This window comes from Sylvia atricapilla, chromosome 14 (genome assembly GCF_009819655.1).
Source record: "Sylvia atricapilla isolate bSylAtr1 chromosome 14, bSylAtr1.pri, whole genome shotgun sequence".
NCBI lineage: Eukaryota > Metazoa > Chordata > Aves > Passeriformes > Sylviidae > Sylvia > Sylvia atricapilla.
In genome coordinates, this window is record NC_089153.1 from 18,226,269 (window position 1) to 18,243,764 (window position 17,496).

General features: G+C 55.8%; 1 protein-coding gene across 1 annotated transcript in view; it reads left to right on the plus strand.

The window, feature by feature from the left end:
• The first annotated feature begins 758 nt into the window (after nt 1–758).
• The window catches only part of KCTD16 (potassium channel tetramerization domain containing 16), a 57,389-nt gene continuing 40,651 nt past the window's right edge, over nt 759–17,496 (plus strand). Inside the window, 7 exon segments of the mRNA XM_066329440.1 lie at nt 759–1,055; nt 1,058–1,137; nt 1,139–1,202; nt 1,205–1,309; nt 1,312–1,482; nt 1,485–1,523; nt 1,526–1,681. Of these exon segments, the coding sequence (XP_066185537.1) occupies nt 854–1,055; nt 1,058–1,137; nt 1,139–1,202; nt 1,205–1,309; nt 1,312–1,482; nt 1,485–1,523; nt 1,526–1,681 (817 nt within the window). The 5' untranslated portion in view covers nt 759–853.

Here is a 17,496-nt window from a genome sequence, read left to right on the forward strand (position 1 = left end):
CTTCGTTTGTTGATTTATTATTTATTTTCCTCCGCCGTGCTGTATGTACTGGTTTCTCCTCGTCACCCGCCACGGTTAACTTCCCTGTGACTCGGTTTAACACTTGAGACCTCCGCGGATGCTACTAAGAGCGCTTCTCTTGCCTTTGCTGTCCCTTGCTGGGATCGGATTCACACTACCCCGGACCCTGTGTGCCTGTTTGTGTGTTCTGAGTGTCTTGACATTTGGTTTTCTTTACAAGAAGCTATGCGTTAATTGTAACCAAGGTAAGACTCCCCGTTCTTGTTCCCTCATGTGCATGTCTAATTTAGATGTTTCTTTAAAGACGAAGTATGCAGTTTCTTTTAAACAGTGGAGTCATATGTAGCCCTTTCATTGATGAATACTTGTGAAATAGAAGTGTAGAACTTGCCAAAAAAAAGAGACCTATTTAGCAGATTTAGCTTGGCTCTACAAACTGCTCTGCTTTTCTCTATTGCAGCAGCTGCGATGCTTAGAAGAGTAATTTGTGCCTTGTTTTGTTTTCCCTTTTCACAGACCTGTGAATGACCATAGGCTTGGCCTGACCTTGATTTTGACGGCTTTGTTGAAGATCTGATGATGTGATTGCATGTCATGAGGTGATAGCTCTCCAGCCTCCAGCCTCCGTGGCTCAGTGTATAAACCACTTCTGCCACACTGTCACCCATGGACAATTCAGATTTTTCTTTTCAACAGTCCTTTTGGTTATTTTTTATTTTATCACTTCTTCTTTCCCCCCTTGTTTCTCCTTAATATCGGGAGCCTTATTCTACCCTCCGATGTGATTGATAGTCCTGCTTCTCCGTGCTGCTGATTTCCAGTTTAAACTACCATGGCTCTAAGTGGCAACTGCAGGACTTACCTCCCTGGCCGGAGCAGGGCACGGGGCCTGCACTCCTTCCCCGAGGTGGTGGAGCTCAACGTGGGCGGCCAGGTTTACTTCACTCGCCACTCCACCCTGGTGGGCACCCCGCACTCCCTGCTCTGGAAAATGTTCACCCCAAAGAGAGACACGGCCAACGATCTGGCCAAGGACTCAAGGGAAGGTTCTTCATCGACAGAGACGGTTTCCTTTTCCGCTACATTCTGGACTATCTCAGGGACAAGCAGGTGGTTTCTGCCCGACCACTTCCCGGAGAAGGGGAGGCTCAGGAGGGAGGCTGAGTACTTCCAGCTCCCGGACTGGTCAAGCTCCTGACTCCCGACGACAGCAAGCAAAGCCCTGACGATTATTGCCACAGTGACTACGAGGAGGTGTCCCAGGGCAGCGACACCAGAATCTGTCCCCCTCGTCGCTGCTGCCGCCGGACCGCAAGTGGGGATTCATCACCATCGGCTACCGAGGCTCCTGCACTATCGGCAGGGAGAGCCAGGCAGACGCCAAATTCAGGAGGGTCCCGAGGATTTTGGTTTGTGGGAGGATTTCTTTGGTCAAGAGGTTTTTTGGAGAAAGTTTGAATGAAGCAGAGACCCGGACAGGGCTCCGGAAAGGTACACCTCCAGGTTTATCTCAAGTTCAAGCACCTGGAGAGGGCTTTTGACATGTTGTCCGAGTGTGGATTCCACATGGTGGCCTGTAACTCCTCGGTGACGGCTTCCTTCGTCAACCAGTACACGGACGACAAGGTGTGGTCCAGCTACACGGAATACGTCTTCTACCGTAAGTAGCCTCGGCGGCGGCGGCGCGGCGGGGCTGCGGCCGCTCCCTGCCCGGCCGGGCTCCGCACCTCGGCCCGCACACCCGGCCGCACTGTCCCCTCCCCGGCAGCCCGGGCGGAGCGGGGCCGGGCCTGCCTAGGTGGCAGCACAGACTGCCGAAAGCGCCGTGCCCGTGCCCGCAGGACGCGGTGCCGCTGTCGGGCAGCGGCCGGGTTCGGGCGCGTTTCCCGGGACACCGAACCGAGCGTGCGAGCGCTGCGGGGTTCCTGACAGAAAACCTTCCACCGGGCTTCGCTTTGCAAAGGTGATCGCTAGCGGCTCGGTGATCACCGCGGCGGGCAGCCCGGCCATCCGTCAGCAGCGCTGACACGGCTCCGCGCGGGGACGGGAGAACGCGGGGCCATCCCTCTGCCAGCGGGGCGCTCCCAGAGGCAGCTGCAGCGCCCTGGAATGAGGCTCGGAGCACACAGGGCAGGGCCCCGTTACACAACACGGCCCCGGAGAAGCGAGTGTCCTCTCCCGGGGCGCTGTGTGCCCTGCCTCCCGCAGCCACAGCGGAGCCGCCGCTGCGCTGAGCCGCCCCAGCGCTCACCAGCCCGGGAGCCGATCCCCGGTACGGGCTGGTTACCCGTGGGGACGCCGGGCTGGGCCGGGTCCTGCCGCTCTGTGCCAGCAAATCATTCCACGGCTGCCGGGCTGAGACATCCGCGGGGTTCGGGAGGCTGTTCGCCTCCATCTTCATCTGAGGAGGGGGAAGGATGGAACAGTTACCCCGTCCAGCAGTGTAACCAGGGGCTGCTTTGGCCAGTGGCCTTGGGAGAGGGACAGAGGGACAGAGGGACAGAGACAGAAGGACAGAGGGATAGAGGGATAGAGGGACAGAGGGACAGAAGTATGGAGGGACAGAGGGACAGAGGGACAGAGGGATAGAAGGATGGAGGGACAGAGGGACAGAGGGACAGAGGGACAGAGGGACAGAGGGACAGAGGGATAGAGGGATGGAGGGATAACGCAGAGCTGCTGCCCTGGGTGTGGTGCTCACAGTGAGCAGGCTCCTGGCGTGGGGAGCTGACAAAAGTTTCCGATGGAAGCTGCGTCAGGAAGGGAACAGTTCGGGTGTAATTCCGTGGATTCAGCACCATTTACTCTTGTGTGGGGCTCAACAGGCAGCCCTAATCTGCTTATGCAATGAAGCTTAAGTTAGCATCCTGAAAAGCCATCTGGGTTTTTGACATCTGTAGATTTACTTAAAATTAGTTTTCTAGCTGGATTTCTTAGCAAAATAGTTCTAAGGTCATGGATCCGCTTATATTCCAACAGGGATAGATTATTTGTGTTATTAAGAAGCTTCTGCTTGAAATTACAGTGTCTTGTACAAGTTCTAGGAGGAGAATTAATGTAGGTAAAGAACTGGATTAGAACAAATTGTGCTGGCATTTATATTTAAAGTAAGGAAAAATTGTGTTTTATAGGCACAATGGCCTCTGCTAATTGAAGAGAGGATGAACGTAGGTTTTCCCTGAATTAGCAAACACAGACTCCTGAATTTTATATATCTCAAATTTTACCTTCAAGGATTGCTCACTGCTCCCACCTCACTACAGCCAGGGCAGGGACCAAGAGGAGAGGTACCATAGAAATTCTGGAGAATCAAAGTCCATAGCAGGTGTCACAAAATCTTCTCTCGCCTGTTAAATCCAACTGAAGTTCCTGGAATGATTTCTATCCAGTTCAGCTTTGGATTTGGCTCTGATCAGTTTTGTGGGGTGTTGACACTGTTTCAGTTTCAGAGGTGGATTTTTCAGAGACAGTGGTGCCAGGTGAGCCTTTCTTGTCCCAGCCTGCTGGTTCAGTTCACCTGCTGCTGCTCCATGGAGCTCTGGCTGCAGATCTGCCCTGGCCCCACCCTCAGGGCTGCCTGCAGCTGAGGCACCTGCCAGCAGGCTCCAGAATTCACCGGGACCAAAAGAATTCCCTCTTCAAGTCTCCTGAATAATTTCATTCTACTTGTCCCAGAGCCGTTTCAGCTGAAACTTTGAGGAGCAATAAAATGGACATCTGGCTTTGCAGTGGAAGATGGCATCTCCTCTGCAGCTGCTCAGCCAGAATTATTTATTTAGGGGCTGCCAACTGTGGCTATGTAAGCATTAATCCATCAAGCTGCTGTGAGCAGGTTAATGGGCTGAAGCTGGGAGGTGTCTGGCACAGCTGGGGAGGCAGAGGCAGGGTGGCCTTTGCAGGGCTGCTCAGGAGCTCCTGGGAAAGGCCTCTTAGGGGAAATCTTCCGAGCTGGAGAAGGGTTATTAGTTCCAAAGAAGGGAGAATACAGGGAAGGATGGTGTTTCAATACACCAAGTACATTCTATGCTCCAAATACCACTGGGAAGGTAAATGCCTGTGCTTGGCACGAAGATAAAGAACATTTTCCATGTGCAAATGCATCTGCCAGTGGCTGAGATGGGCTGGAGGGGGTGTGAGCTGAGCAGCTCTCACCGGGTACGGCGTGTGCTGCCGAAGCACTGCACCATCAGTTCTGCACAGCCTTTCTTCCCCAGGGCCCAGCCCCGTGCTGCCAGGGCTGTGTGGAGTGCCTGAGTGCTCCCCGAGGGCAGCCTGTCCCCAAACGGGCCTGTCCCCAAACGGGCCTGTCCCCAAACGGGCCCTGCAGCATCTGCTGCCACAGCAGCCCGAGTGTTGGCTGAGGAGAGCCTGGCCAGGCGTGGGGACAGCAGGGACACAGCTGGGCTCCAGCCAGCTCCACACGGGCCAGGGCACGGCTGGGCTTGGGGACAGGCTGGGATGGGCCAGGGCAGCCACCCCGGACAGGTCTGTGACACACAGCTCCTGCAGGGGTGGGGACAGGGCACTGCTGAGCTTGGGGACAGGCTGAGATGGGCCAGGGGAGCCATCTCTGGGGAGTTCTGTGACACCCAGCTCCTGCAGGGGTGGGCACAGGGCACTGCTGGGCTTGGGGACAGGCTGGGATGGGCCAGGGGAGCCATCTCTGGGGAGTTCTGTGACACCCAGCTCCTGCAGGGGTGGGCACAGGGCACTGCTGGGCTTGGGGACAGGCTGGGATGGGGCAGGGCAGCCACCCCGGACAGGTCTGTGACACACAGCTCCTGCAGGGGTGGGGACAGGGCACTGCTGGGCTTGGGGACAGGCTGGGATGGGGCAATGGAGCCATCTCTGGGGAGTTCTGTGACACCCAGCTCCTGCAGGGGTGGGGACTGGGCACTTCTGGCCTCCTGCTCACAGGAGGTGAGGCAGGGTAAGAGCTGAGGGGCTGCTCCTGCCTTTCCTTTCCCTCCAGTTTCCACTATTGCAAAGACATTTCTACTGGCATTTAGAATAGAAGACATTTCTTTTATTAATTCTGAATTTTCTACTGGCTGTGGCTGGATTTCTGACCAGAACCATTTTGTGGGTTCCCTCCAACTCTTGCTTTAATGATCTTAAAGTAAAACCTCATTGCCAAACTCCCTCATTTCTGAGGAGGGCGAACAGCCTCTGCTTGGGTCTTCATTTTCCCCTGTCCTCAGCCCCTACCATGCGATGGACTGAACAGCACTTGAGCACCTGGTGACAGCGGTGCTGGGGGCAGTGGCAGCAGCTGGGCTGGCCCAGCCCTGCACAGCCTGGCCCCGTTCCTGGGCTGTGGCTGCTCTCCTGCAGAACCCACAAAGCAGCCCTCTGCCCCCTTCCAGCCCCCCAGCGCTGGCAGCAGTGGGTGACACGCTGCACGTGTCAGGAGAGCAGAGCAGCAGCGTGGGAAGGGAGAAGGCCTGAGCTGCTGCCAGCAGCACTGTGACACAGCAGGATGTGTGTGCCTGTGCCTGTGGGGCAGCTGTGACACGGGCTGGCCTGGCATGGCATGGCATGGCATGGCATGGCACCAAGCTGCCTGTCAGCCCCATGTCACGTGCCCAGTGCCCCAACACCCTGGAGCCGTGTCCCTTCTCTCTGGGAAGGGCTGAAAGGCTTGGTGTGACGTGGTGGAGCCTTCCCTGGCACAGCTGCACCCCGGCAGCAGCCCAGGCACCTGCAGATGTGCAGAGGGAATGGGAGACGTCCCTGGTGCTGCAGCTCTGGAGGCCACTCACGGGTGGGTGATGCTCCTGCAGCCCCGTGCTGGCTCTGCTCACCCCGGAGCCCTTTGGGTGCTGGGGCCTCACCTGCTCTGAGCAGAGCTGGCCAGGGGCACTGCAGCAGGCTGATGTGCAGGGGTGTGTGTGAGTGTTTGTGAGGCTTCACAGTGTCCTGGGGTGAAGAGCTGAATCCCCCCGGGTGGGGGTGTGCAGGAGGAAGGGAAAAGGCCAGGTGATATCCCCCTCTGCCTGTCCACTGGACACCATTCCCTGCGAGAATCCTGGGGGCTGTTTTCCAAGAGGATCCATTTGGGATTGCTGCAGCCAGCTGGGGCCTGTCAGTGTGTGTGTGACTGAGCTAAAGGATCCCATACTGATGTGCCTACCACTGACTCATAAATTCTTTGTGTGGCAGAAATTTGACTCACAAAACGGAGCAGTGACACCCACAGCTGTGCTGTCAAACGGGCAAGATGTGGGAGAGGAACATCACCCAGATCTCTTTAAACCAATAATGTCACATGATCCAGGGGCTGCTGCTGTCTGGTTTTAAATCAGTGGAGATCAAAATGACCCCAAAGCAAGCAAAATGAAGTCTAATCCCATGAATAATGCAAGCTTCTTCCCCGCTGACAGGAGATGTTTCTGTTTCCAGGTAATTATTGTCATCATCCATGCCTCTGGTTCCTCTTGCCAAAGCCAAGCCTCTCACCAGGGTGATCATCTGCAGGTGCTGGGGCTGCAGCCAGCCAGGTCTGTCAGTCTGTCCGTGGCTGCAGGACCTTGCTCCGAGCTTTTTGCTCTCCCCATTTGTCAGGGGAGACCAAAAAACCTGTCGAGTTGTTGATTGGAGTTACTCCATAGATGAGAAATGCTGTTATTTATTGGGAGCCAGTTGTGTCAAATCTGATTGTCACATTAGGCCGAGAATCTGCTGCTCAGTGAGTAAGCAAAGCAAACCTCGACTGAAGAGTTGGTTGGGTTTAGGGCTCAGGGGAGATGAACCAGCAGTGCCTGCAGAGGTGTTGAGCAGCTTGTGGCTGCAGTTTGTGTTTTCCCTCTCTCCCCAGGCTGCCAGGAGGGCAGGGCACTGTGCCAGGGGCACTGCAGACCCTCCCCTGGGGCCAGGTGGAGCCGTGGGCACCGCTGTGGGCACGTCCCCACTGTCCCCAGCCACCAGGGCTGCCGCAGGGCCAGCAGGCAGGGGCTGGAGACACGGCCTCCCCGGGGCACTCGCAGTGCTGCTGCTGCTCTGTGATCCAGAAAAAGACCGTAATGACTAAAGGATTAACCAAGGAGGGCTGGCATTTAGGGGGGGAAAAAATAAAAATCGATGTATTTGAAAGCTCAGCCTTGAGCTGGCTGTTTGCCAGGAGCAGCACACGAGGGCCCAGAGCCCCGTCTGGGCAGCGGGGCAGGGTTTGCTGTGCTGGCAGCACCGTGGGCCAGGGAGGGGACAGGGAGTGCCAGGGAGGGGACAGGGAATGGCAGGGAATGGCAGGGAGGGGACAGGGAATGCAGGGAGGGGACAGGGAGTGCCAGGGAGGGGACGGGGAATGGCAGGGAATGGCAGGGAGGGGACAGGGAATGGCAGGGAGGGGACAGGGAATGCAGAGAGGGGACAGGGAATGCCAAGAGGGGACAGGGAATGGCAGGGAGGGGACAGGGAATGGCAGTGAATGGCAGGGAGGGGACAGGGAATGGCAGGGAAGGGGACAGGGAATGGCTGGGACGGGACAGGGAATGGCAGGAAATGGCTGGGAGGGGACAGGGAATGCCAAGAGGGGACAGGGAATGCCAAGAGGGGACAGGGAGTGCCAGGGGATGCCAGCCCTGCTGCCCCGGGTGCCCAGTCCTGCCCCACGGCCCTGGGCTGTGCCCCTCTGTGCAGCTCCTGAGCCTGCCCGGGGCTGGCCTTTCCCAGGGTTTGCTGGAATGTAGCTGTGGGTCTGAGGAAAACAGAACCAGAGTGAAGGAGTGTAAATAAGAAAACACAACCCAAGATTTGCTGCTCAATAAGTACCGGCAACATATTGTGCACACAGACAAACACTTCCTTGCAGCAGGTTGGGTTTTTTCTGTCCAGCCATCCTGGATTTGTTTAATTTTGTAACCACGATATTTTCTCAGTTTCTCCTCTTTTTTTTTTTTCGGCTCTTCAAGTTCAAACCTAACGTACAATAAATATGGAGACACGAAGTAAAATCTAAATTACATCTTTGCACACAGAAAGAAAAACCATTTTTTTCTTTGAGCTTTCTTGCTCAGAATTGTATTTTTTGCGGAGGAAGAAGACAGACCACAGTGCTTTAGGCTGGTGGAATCACTTCAGTTGTCACCGAGGTGTAATGCAGCCTGAGCTGGCCAGACCAAGGATCCTGTGGCAGTGATTCCCCTGCTGCTTTCGGACGGGCTCCAGTTAATTCTGGTTTTGTCAGCCCTCCCAGTGCTGCTCCCGGGGCTTCAGGAGCAGTGGAGCTCGAGCTGCAGATGTGCTGGGGTGAGGGAGGGAGGTGTTCAGAGCGTTTGGGAAGTGCTGAACGCCTGGGACGGCTCCTGGGTCATGCAGGGCTGCTCTGAGGGCTCAGCTGTCATACAGGAGCTCAGGTGACATGTCCCTGCCTGGCTCAGGGCAGGAGCCTGCTGTTACCCCGACTCATGGACCTGACTGGGGCCTCTTTACCAGAGAGGGACTTTTTACCAGGGTGACAGGACTTCCCACCCAACCATTCCATGGTCCTACAATTCTGTGACTTCTGGAGGGAATGTCCCTTGGCAGGAATGTCCCTTGGAGTGATTGTCCCTTGTCTCTGCCAGCGGGGTGAATGAGGTGGAGAACGCCCAGCAGAGCCTGGGTGGGCTCTTCTCCTCAGTTTTCCCCAAGCAGCTTGCTAGGTCAGCTGTCTGGAGGTGTTTGAAGGAGAGCCAGGAGTCTGCAGCTGTTAGAATTGTTCTGCATTTCAGTAGCTGCTCCAAGCGGTGTGGGAATGTAAATTGGTCAGTTGGAGGGTGACCCTGGTGACCCCTCCCCATCCCGGAGCTGTTCATACATCACTCGCGTTACAGATTTCCCCGCGCTGCCTCTGAATCTCCTAACGACATGATGAACGATTTCCAGGGGCTCATTGATTAGCTGTTAGGGCAGCTGAAAGACTCCTCCAGCAGAAACAAAGTGAGAACTGTGGCCGTCCTGGTTTGCAATCCATCCTGGGAGTTCTGCTGCTGTGCTGTTGAAGAGTGAGCACAACACCCCCAGACACTGAATTGCAAGGAGGAGAACGATCCTGAGCCCTGGGGAGGGCTCCTGGAACGGTCTGGGGGCAGCAGCAGCCTGAGGGAGCTCCCACCACCCCGGAGCTGAGCAGGGGCTGCAGCTGGGAGCAGACCCAGCACTGCCCTCCTGCCTCCAGGCTTGGGCCAGGGCCTCAAAGTCAACTTTAGAGAAAAAAAAACAACCCTCTCTGCATATTTTGGAGGAGACTCATTTCAGGACTTCAGATTGAATTTCCATCAAACTGAATCAGAGTGTATTTTTACAGCGGAATTAAATCAGGCTGAAATAGAACCCAGTGGAACATGCTGATTTTGACTGAATTTTGCACTTTAAATATTTTCAAAGCCAAAAACTCCAAGCAAAGCTTGAGTGAGGAAAGACCACAGCAGCAGAGAGTTTGGGAAGGTGTTTGTGCTCCTCCAGAGGGAATGCCACTGGATTTCTCTCAGCTCAGAGCTTTCCTGGTGTGGGCAAACACACGCAGGTCCCACGGAGGATCTCAGAGGCTGATCCCCAGGCAGGAGGTGAACGTGCCTTATTGCCAAGCTGCCCTTTAATGCTGCCATAAAATGTGATTTTTGACCACCACTTACACTAACTCTGCCCCGAGGCTCTTTCATGGACAGCTGGAGGAGAATTTTCTCTCAGTGCCATGGCCTCGTGTGGCAGGTGAGTGGAGGGGAAACACTGAGGGGCCTCACTGAAGACCTCAAACCCCATTGATCTAACAGTATCAATAGCAAGGAATTTGAGGAGTTACTGCTTGTGCTAAAAGCGTGTTGGCTTTGGTTTCCTTTGGTTTCCTCTCCTGACCATCAGTCAGTGCAGGGAACTGGGCCCCCAGAGGCTCCTGCTGCTTTTTCCTTTGGTTTGATGCTGCAGCATAATTGTGGGGAAAATAAATGACCATTGTCCTCCCGTGGAATTGCAGAGGGAATTCTGTGTCTGAATTAATGGTCCAGCGGTGGTCAGTGGTAACATAATTTTTATGCATAAATAATTCTATTTATGACGTTATTGATGCCCTTTCTCGTTGCTGTTGTATTTATAGGCAGAGGAGCAGCTCTGGGGAGCTCGGGTTAGTGGCAGGAGCTGTGCTGAGCCCAGCAGAGCTGCCCCAGTGCAGAGCTTTGTGCAGCCCTGCCCTGGCAGTGTGTGCTCCCATGGGGGCTGTCTCTTTGGAGAGGCTGAAATCTCTCCCTGGGGCCCAGGGGATGGATTTAATCTGCTCTGCTCTAGTGCAGCTGCCCTTCCTTCAGAGGTCACTGCTGGAAAAATGCTGCTGAAAACTTCCTGGAGGTTGGGTTCCCTCTGTCTCAGGAGTTTGATGGTGGCACAGTGTCACAGTGCCGGAGTCCTGGGATCCCTGAGGCTGGAAAATCCCTCCCAGCCCATGGAGTCCCCGCTGTGCCCATCCCCACCTCGGCCCCAGCCCACTGTCACTGCACACGGTGACCTTGGCTCCATCCTGCCATCACCTCCTGAGCCACAGGCTCCTGCTCAGGGAGGTTTTGTCCCCAGGCCTGGGGAAGTTCCCTTGGGCACCGTTTGACCCAGCCCACGGGGCCCTTCACCCTCCCGGCACAGCCACAATCACCGGGATGCAAAACCTCTCCTTTCTGTGGGAGAGGAGCAGTTCCCAGGTATCCTTGATTTCATTAATTTGTGAGCATTCAGGAGAACAAACCCTCTCTTCTCTCAAGTCGATGCACTTGTATTGTGTGAGGATTAAATCCTTCCCTCAGAGCAGAGGCTGCAGACACAAACCTCTGTGGCTTCCCTCCTCTAGACAAAGAACATTTCAATAAGGATGCTGATAAAAATGCTTTCACTGGTAAAGGCTTGATTAAAGAATCTGCTGCTTTAGAGTCCTGGAGGTGAAGGCAGAAGTCAGGAGGTGCCATTTCGTGCAGAGGGATTGAAAAGTTCATTTAGGTTTGGTCTGTGGGAAGAGTTTTCACAACTCAGTGACATCCCCAGTGCTGGGGAGAGCCCAGCTCCCAGATCTAGTGGAGGTCAGTGGTGGGGAGGACCAAACCCTGCTCTATCCTATTTCCATTCCTAAATCTTCAAAATACTCGTTCCTAGGAAGACCAGTGTTCACTTGGCACTCGTTTTCTGGGTTTGAGAAGGCCAGATAATCTTTGCTGTGCTGAGGCTCGGGGGACTGGAGCTGATCCAGTGGAGAGTGTCAATAATTGCCTCCCTTGCCTGCAGCAGCCCACGAGTCCCAGCAGGCTGGAAGGAGGCAGGTGGCACGTTGGCAGCCAGGCCCTGCTGCTGTGGGAGGGTGACAGATCTGCCCACCTCTCCCTGAGCATCTCCACTGCCTCTCTGGTTGAGCAGGGAAACCAGGGGAGCCAGGGCTGCCTGAGGCTGCTCTGTTCCTGTCTTGGGATGGTTTCATCCCTGCTCTGCCTGTGGCAGGCCCACACAAATCCACTGCCGGAGCTCAGCAGCCTGTGGGACCAGCACAGCAGCTGTAGGATGCAGGCGAGGCTGGCAGTGAGCAGGCAGGAGCCCTGGCTCCCAGGGCAGAGCAGCCTGGCCTCCAGCTCAGCTTGGCTTTTCCTGCTTCTGCCATGGCTTTGGTACAAACACCAGCAGAGCTCCAGCCTGGGGCAGAAAAGCTCCAGCGAGACCCAAGGGTGCCCTTGCAGTCCCCGCCCATGGCAGGGGTGGCACTGGGTGGCTTTAAGGTCCCTTGCAGCCCAATCCATCCCCGGTTCTGTGACTCGTGATGCTGAAGTCTAAAAACATTCCCAGATTTCCTCTGCAAGAGGACAGCCAAGCCTCAGGCAGTGAGGGAAGAGCAAACCCTCCCCCAGAGCCCTTGGGCAGCCTCTGCTGATGGAAATGCAGCGGAACTGCAGCACTCTCCTGGGGAAAGCTAAAAGCTACACGGCAGATAGTAAATAAATAATTGCAGGGAAACATTGCACATGGATTTCTTGGGGAACAGAACTTAATTAAATTTTGTGAACATGCCTACATAGTTCCATTGATCAGGAAAAAATGGATATGGGCTACGTCTGTAAGATTTACTTGCTTGGTTGTGTTTTTGCCTCTCTTCCCTCCCTCAGCTTCACTCACTTTATATCCTGCAGTGGTGAGGGAGCACATTTCTGGTTTTCCTCCGTGAAGAAAATTGATTCTGAGCAGCACAGGACATGATGTATGGTTTGTAACGCTACAATATTGCTAAGCAAAAAAAAATTACTGAAGAAGGCCATGCAGATATATATTAATTTCCATTTTAAAATGGATTTCTTCCCACTAGGACCAATAAAAAATATGCAAAGACTTTCAACAGCCTCTCTAGTAATGATTAATTAAAAGACAGGATAAATCTTGCTGGGCTAATTTAGTGAAGTAGGGTTTTTTAGACACTTCACAGGACAATTTTTGCCACTGAATCCAAACTTATACCTGATTTCACAATACTCTGGCTCTGGCTGGGGTCTCAGCATCTCTTTGTCATCACAAGCAGAGTCAGGGAGGTGAGTGTGGCTGTGCCTGGCAGAGGAGCAGAGGGACAGAGCACAGGCTGGTGCCAGGGGACTGGACCTTCCCCACGGTGGTGATGGGTCTGCACTGCAAGGGCTGATCCCTCATGGAAGGGCTGATCTCTCCTGTGATCCCTCCTGGAAGGGCTGATCTCCCTTTGGAAGGGCTGATCCATCCTGGAAGGGCTGATCTCTCCTGTGATCCCTCCTGAAGGGCTGATTCCTCCTGAAGGGCTGATCCCTCCTGGAAGGGCTGATCCCTCCTGGAAGGGCTGACCTGTCCTCTGATCCCTCCTGAAGGGCTGATCCCACCTGAAGGGCTGGTCTCCCTTTGGAAGGTCTGATCTCCCTTTGGAAGGGCTGGTTTCCCTTTGGAAGGGCTGGTCTCCCTTTGGAAGGGCTGGTTTCCCTTTGGAAGGGCTGGTTTCCCTTTGGAAGGGCTGGTTTCCCTTTGGAAGGGCTGACCTGTCCTCTGATCTCTCCTGAAGGGCTGATCCCTCCTGAAAGGGCTGCACATGCCGCTGACTCTGCAGGACGGCAAATGGGTGCTGCTGTGGAGAACAAAATATATTCCATGAGAACCCCGAGGATTTTTTTTTTTCTGTTCACCTTTTACTGTTCAGACATCCTGCCCACATTTCCACTGGGGCTGTGAGGGCTCCTGGGGTGCTGCTGGTGCCTGGGGCTGCTCTCCCCACGCTGGGGAGAAGAAAGCCTGGTTTGCTGTGCCCTGAGCTGGCTCAGGCCGTTCCCCTCCAGCTCAGGGCAGCCCCAGCAGGAGGCTTGGGGAGTGAGGGGGCTGCTGTCCTTGCTGCAGCGCTGGGAACTGGCACATTGGTGAGGCATTCAAATTCCGATGGAACAGATGGTGTCAGGATTTTAACTTATGCTTATGAGATGCAGATGGTCCGAGGAGTGAACTTGTTCACCAGTTATTTTTATTTTGAACAGGTTAAGAACAAATTACTCTCTGACTATTGTTGTTACTGCTCCGCTTGTCATTTCTTCTTTCCCTGCGTGTGTTTGTGTCTGTGCACAGGAACAAGCCTCAGGATCTCTTTTCTGTGGAACAACAGACTGAAACAGCCCAATTTCTGCCCAAACCTTCCCTCTGTCTGTTTTATTTACTGCTCCCATGTGCTCAGCCCTTCCCTGGAAGGAGTGTCCCTGTGCCGGGGCAGGCAGGTCCTTTTTAATCCCAACCCTTGCCTTGCACAGCCCGGGGCTGAGGAGGGCAGGGCAGGTTCCTGCTCCTGGCTGCACTGGAACAAACCCAGGCTGACCCCCCTTTTACCCAGTAAGGATGGGATTATCTAACCCTGTCATGAAACACGGCGTTGTGTTTTTGTCATAATTTATGAGCTCGTTTCATTTTTTATAGAAGGAAAATACGTGTACTGCTACAAATTATTGATGTCCACCTGAATATTTTACAGCCACCACGCAGCACTAATTTTCAAGCAGAGGCCTGGGTGTTTGGCACAGAGCAGCTGTGTGCATTTCCCAGCCTGCTGCCCCTGTCCCCCGCTCAGGGAGGTCCCAGGAGCTCCCCGTCCCCCCCGTGCCAGCCTGGGCTGTGTTTTGGCTCTGTCCCTGCTGGGGCTGCGCCGGTGGCACCTCCTGGGAGGGCTGAGGTGTGACATGGCACACGGAGCTGCTCCTGCAGGAGCTGTGCTCTGTGCAGCTGCTCACGGGGAGCTGCTGCCAGCTGCTGTTGGTGTTTGATTTAGAGCCCAATGCAGAGAGCAGCAGAGCCCCAGAGCTTCCCGCAGCCGAAACAAGCTGGAGGTGTTTGAGACCTGCAGACTGGGGAAAACAACATTTCCCAGGGGTGGAAGCACTGGGGAAGTGTCTGCCCAGCTCACTCTACCAAGGAACACGTGGCTGAGGTCTGGCTGTGGCCGAGTGCCTGCGCCAGCAGAGAGAAATCTTGGTCTGTTCCCTGTCCTCGGTGCATTCCCCGTGTCCGTCCTGGAGCTGGGCTGCAGGGCAGGGGCCCACCAACCCCACAAACACATGGCCAAGGGCAAAGGCAGCAGGTGTGGGGGGATCAGGTTCAGCTATTCCTCCCTCGTGCCTGCTGCCAACACTCGTCCTCTCTCCTGCATGCAAATGTGCCAGCACAGCTCTCGCTGCCGAAGCCCACGGAGCTGTGGTGGCTCTGCTCCCACCCTTCAGAGGCAGCAGGGCTGGGAATGGGATGGAGGACCCGGGCTCTCCTGATCCCACCCCCTGCTCAGGGCCCTCAATTCCCGTTTTTTCTGCTCCCCGGGAAAGTGGTGCAGATGTGAAGGGGTTGGAGGGTGCAGGGGCTGCAGAGGAAGGCTCAGGGATGCTGGGCCACATCTCCAAAGGCTGGGAGACATCCCTGCAGGGCTGGAATGTCCCCTCTCACTGGGGCAGCCACGCTGATGGCTTGGGCTTTTGGGATCCCCTGGAGCACAACAAACCACCTCCCACCTACTTCTGGTAATTAGTGCTTTCCATAATTATCCTGGGGCAATGACCTTGACCCAGAAGGCTGGGCCATGGGCAGAGGTGGGCCTGGGCTGCTGCATCCTCCCCATCCATCCCTCATTCCCTGTGCACACAGCCCTGCCCACTGTGCCCGTGGGATCCCTGTCCCCTCAGCCCTTCCCACACATCCCTGCGTCTCCATCCCCGTGCCTTGGGATGCAGCCAGCCTGAAATCAGCGTCCATCCCTCTGCCAGAGAAAACAGAACTGAATTCCAGGTGTCCTCTGCGAATCTCCTGTACCCAAATTCCCTGCCCCTGACCCTGCCAGGAATAATCAGCAGGATGTTTTGGTGAGTCAAGTGAATGGAATAATAAGTGGAATATCAGAGACACGGGGAAGTGTTTGCTCAGCTGGAGTGACAGCCTCAGTCCCAGACTATTTTGTGTTTGCAGATGCAGCTTTTACCAGCCGTGGCTATAGGACAGATTAAATATTGTTTGAAAAAGTGATCAGAGATTTTGTTTGCAACGGTGCCGTAGCTCTTGCCCAAATATTGGAAGGGTTTTAAATTGGCTTGTATTGATAATGGCACTGTAATGCCTTTCCTTGCTTGTACAGATCATCAGTGGTTTAATGTGCTTATTCCCAAGGGATGCACTGACTGAAAAGAAGAGATTAAGATAAACCTTAAAGAATGTTTCGTGGGGGAAAATTGTATTTCCTCTGAAGAGGCCTTGTGTAAGGCTTGGCTTGTATTTGTCAGTGCTGCTGTGGGCAGTGGCCAGTGCCTGGTGATCCCTGTCGGCCACACTGAGCCCAGTGCGGAGAGGAGACCCAAGGCAGGGAGATTCCCAGAGCCCCTCAGAAAAGGGGGTTCCCCCTGGGTCCTGTTCCTGTCCCTGGGCTGGTGGGGAGTGTCCCTGTGTCCCTGTCCCTGTTCCTGTCCCTGGGCTGGTGGGGAGTGTCCCCATGTCCCTGTCCCTGTCCCTGTCCCTGGGCTGGTGGGGAGTGTCCCCATGTCCCTGTCCCTGTGTTCCAGCAGGCCCAGGAGGGAGCTGGGCTGGGGCTGCAGCTCCAACCCAAAGCTTCTCCTCCCAGCTGGGAATGCAAACGAGGAGGCCTGGGCAGTGTGTGCTGCAGGGCTGTGCTGCACTGCTGTGTGTGCTGCAGGGCTGTGCTGCACTGCTGTGTGTGCTGCAGGGCTGTGCTGCATTGCTGTATGCACTGCATGGCTGCACTGCTCTCAGTGGCTAGGCTGGCACAGCTGGTCCTGCCCTGCCCTGTCCTCTCTTGTCCTGCCCTGCCCTGTCCTGTCCTGTCCTCTCCTGCCCTGTCCTGCCCTGTCCTGTCCTGCCCTGTCCTGTCCTGCCCTGTCCTGTCCTGCCCTGTCCTGCCCTGTCCTCTCCTGTCCTGTCCTGCCCTGTCCTGTCCTGCCCTGTCCTGCCCTGTCCTCTCCTGTCCTGTCCTGTCCTGTCCTCTCCTGTCCTGTCCTGTCCTGTCCTCTCCTGTCCTGCCCTGCCCTGCCCTGCCCTGCCCTGCCCTGCCCTGTCCTGTCCTGCCCTGTCCTGTCCTGCCCTGTCCTGTCCTGTCCTCTCCTGCCCTGTCCTGCCCTGTCCTGTCCTGTCCTGCCCTGTCCTGCCCTGTCCTGTCCTGTCCTGTCCTGTCCTGCCCTGCCCTGCCCTGTCCTGTCCTGCCCTGTCCTGTCCTGTCCTGTCCTGTCCTCTCCTGCCCTGTCCTGTCCTCTCCTGCCCTGCCCTGTCCTGTCCTGCCCTGCCCTGTCCTCTCCTGCCCTGTCCTGCCCTGTCCTGTCCTGTCCTGTCCTGTTCTGTCCTGTCCTGCCCTGTCCTGCCCTGTCCTGTCCTGTCCTGTCCTGTCCTGTCCTGTCCTGTCCTGTCCTGCCCTGCCCTGTCCTGTCCTGTCCTGTCCTGTCCTGTCCTGTCCTGCCCTGCCCTGTCCTGTCCTGCCCTGCCCTGTCCTGTCCTGTCCTGTCCTGTCCTGTCCTGTCCTGTCCTGCCCTGTCCTGTCCTGCCCTGCCCTGTCCTGTCCTGTCCTGTCCTGTCCTGCCCTGCCCTGTCCTGTCCTGTCCTGTCCTGTCCGGTCCTGTCCTGCCCTGTCCTGTCCTGTCCTGTCCTGTCCTGCCCTGCCCTGCCCTGTCCTGCCCTGCCCTGTCCTGTCCTGTCCTGCCCTGCCCTGCCCTGCCCTGTCCTGCCCTGCCCTGTCCTGTCCTGCCCTGTCCTGTCCTGCCCTGCCCTGTCCTGTCCTGCCCTGTCCTGTCCTGTCCTGTCCTGTCCTGCTCAGTGCCACGTCGGGTCTCAGCCACTGCAGGCTCACCCACCTGACAAATGCAGAGTGACACCGTTTGCCAGAAGCAGTTTGGATGTACAGGAGTCACATCTTTACTGAGCTGTGCTGAACACGTCCACCTGGATCCAGCCTCCCACAGGACAGGTCCCTTCTGCAGGACAGGGACACGGCCCAGATGTCCCCAG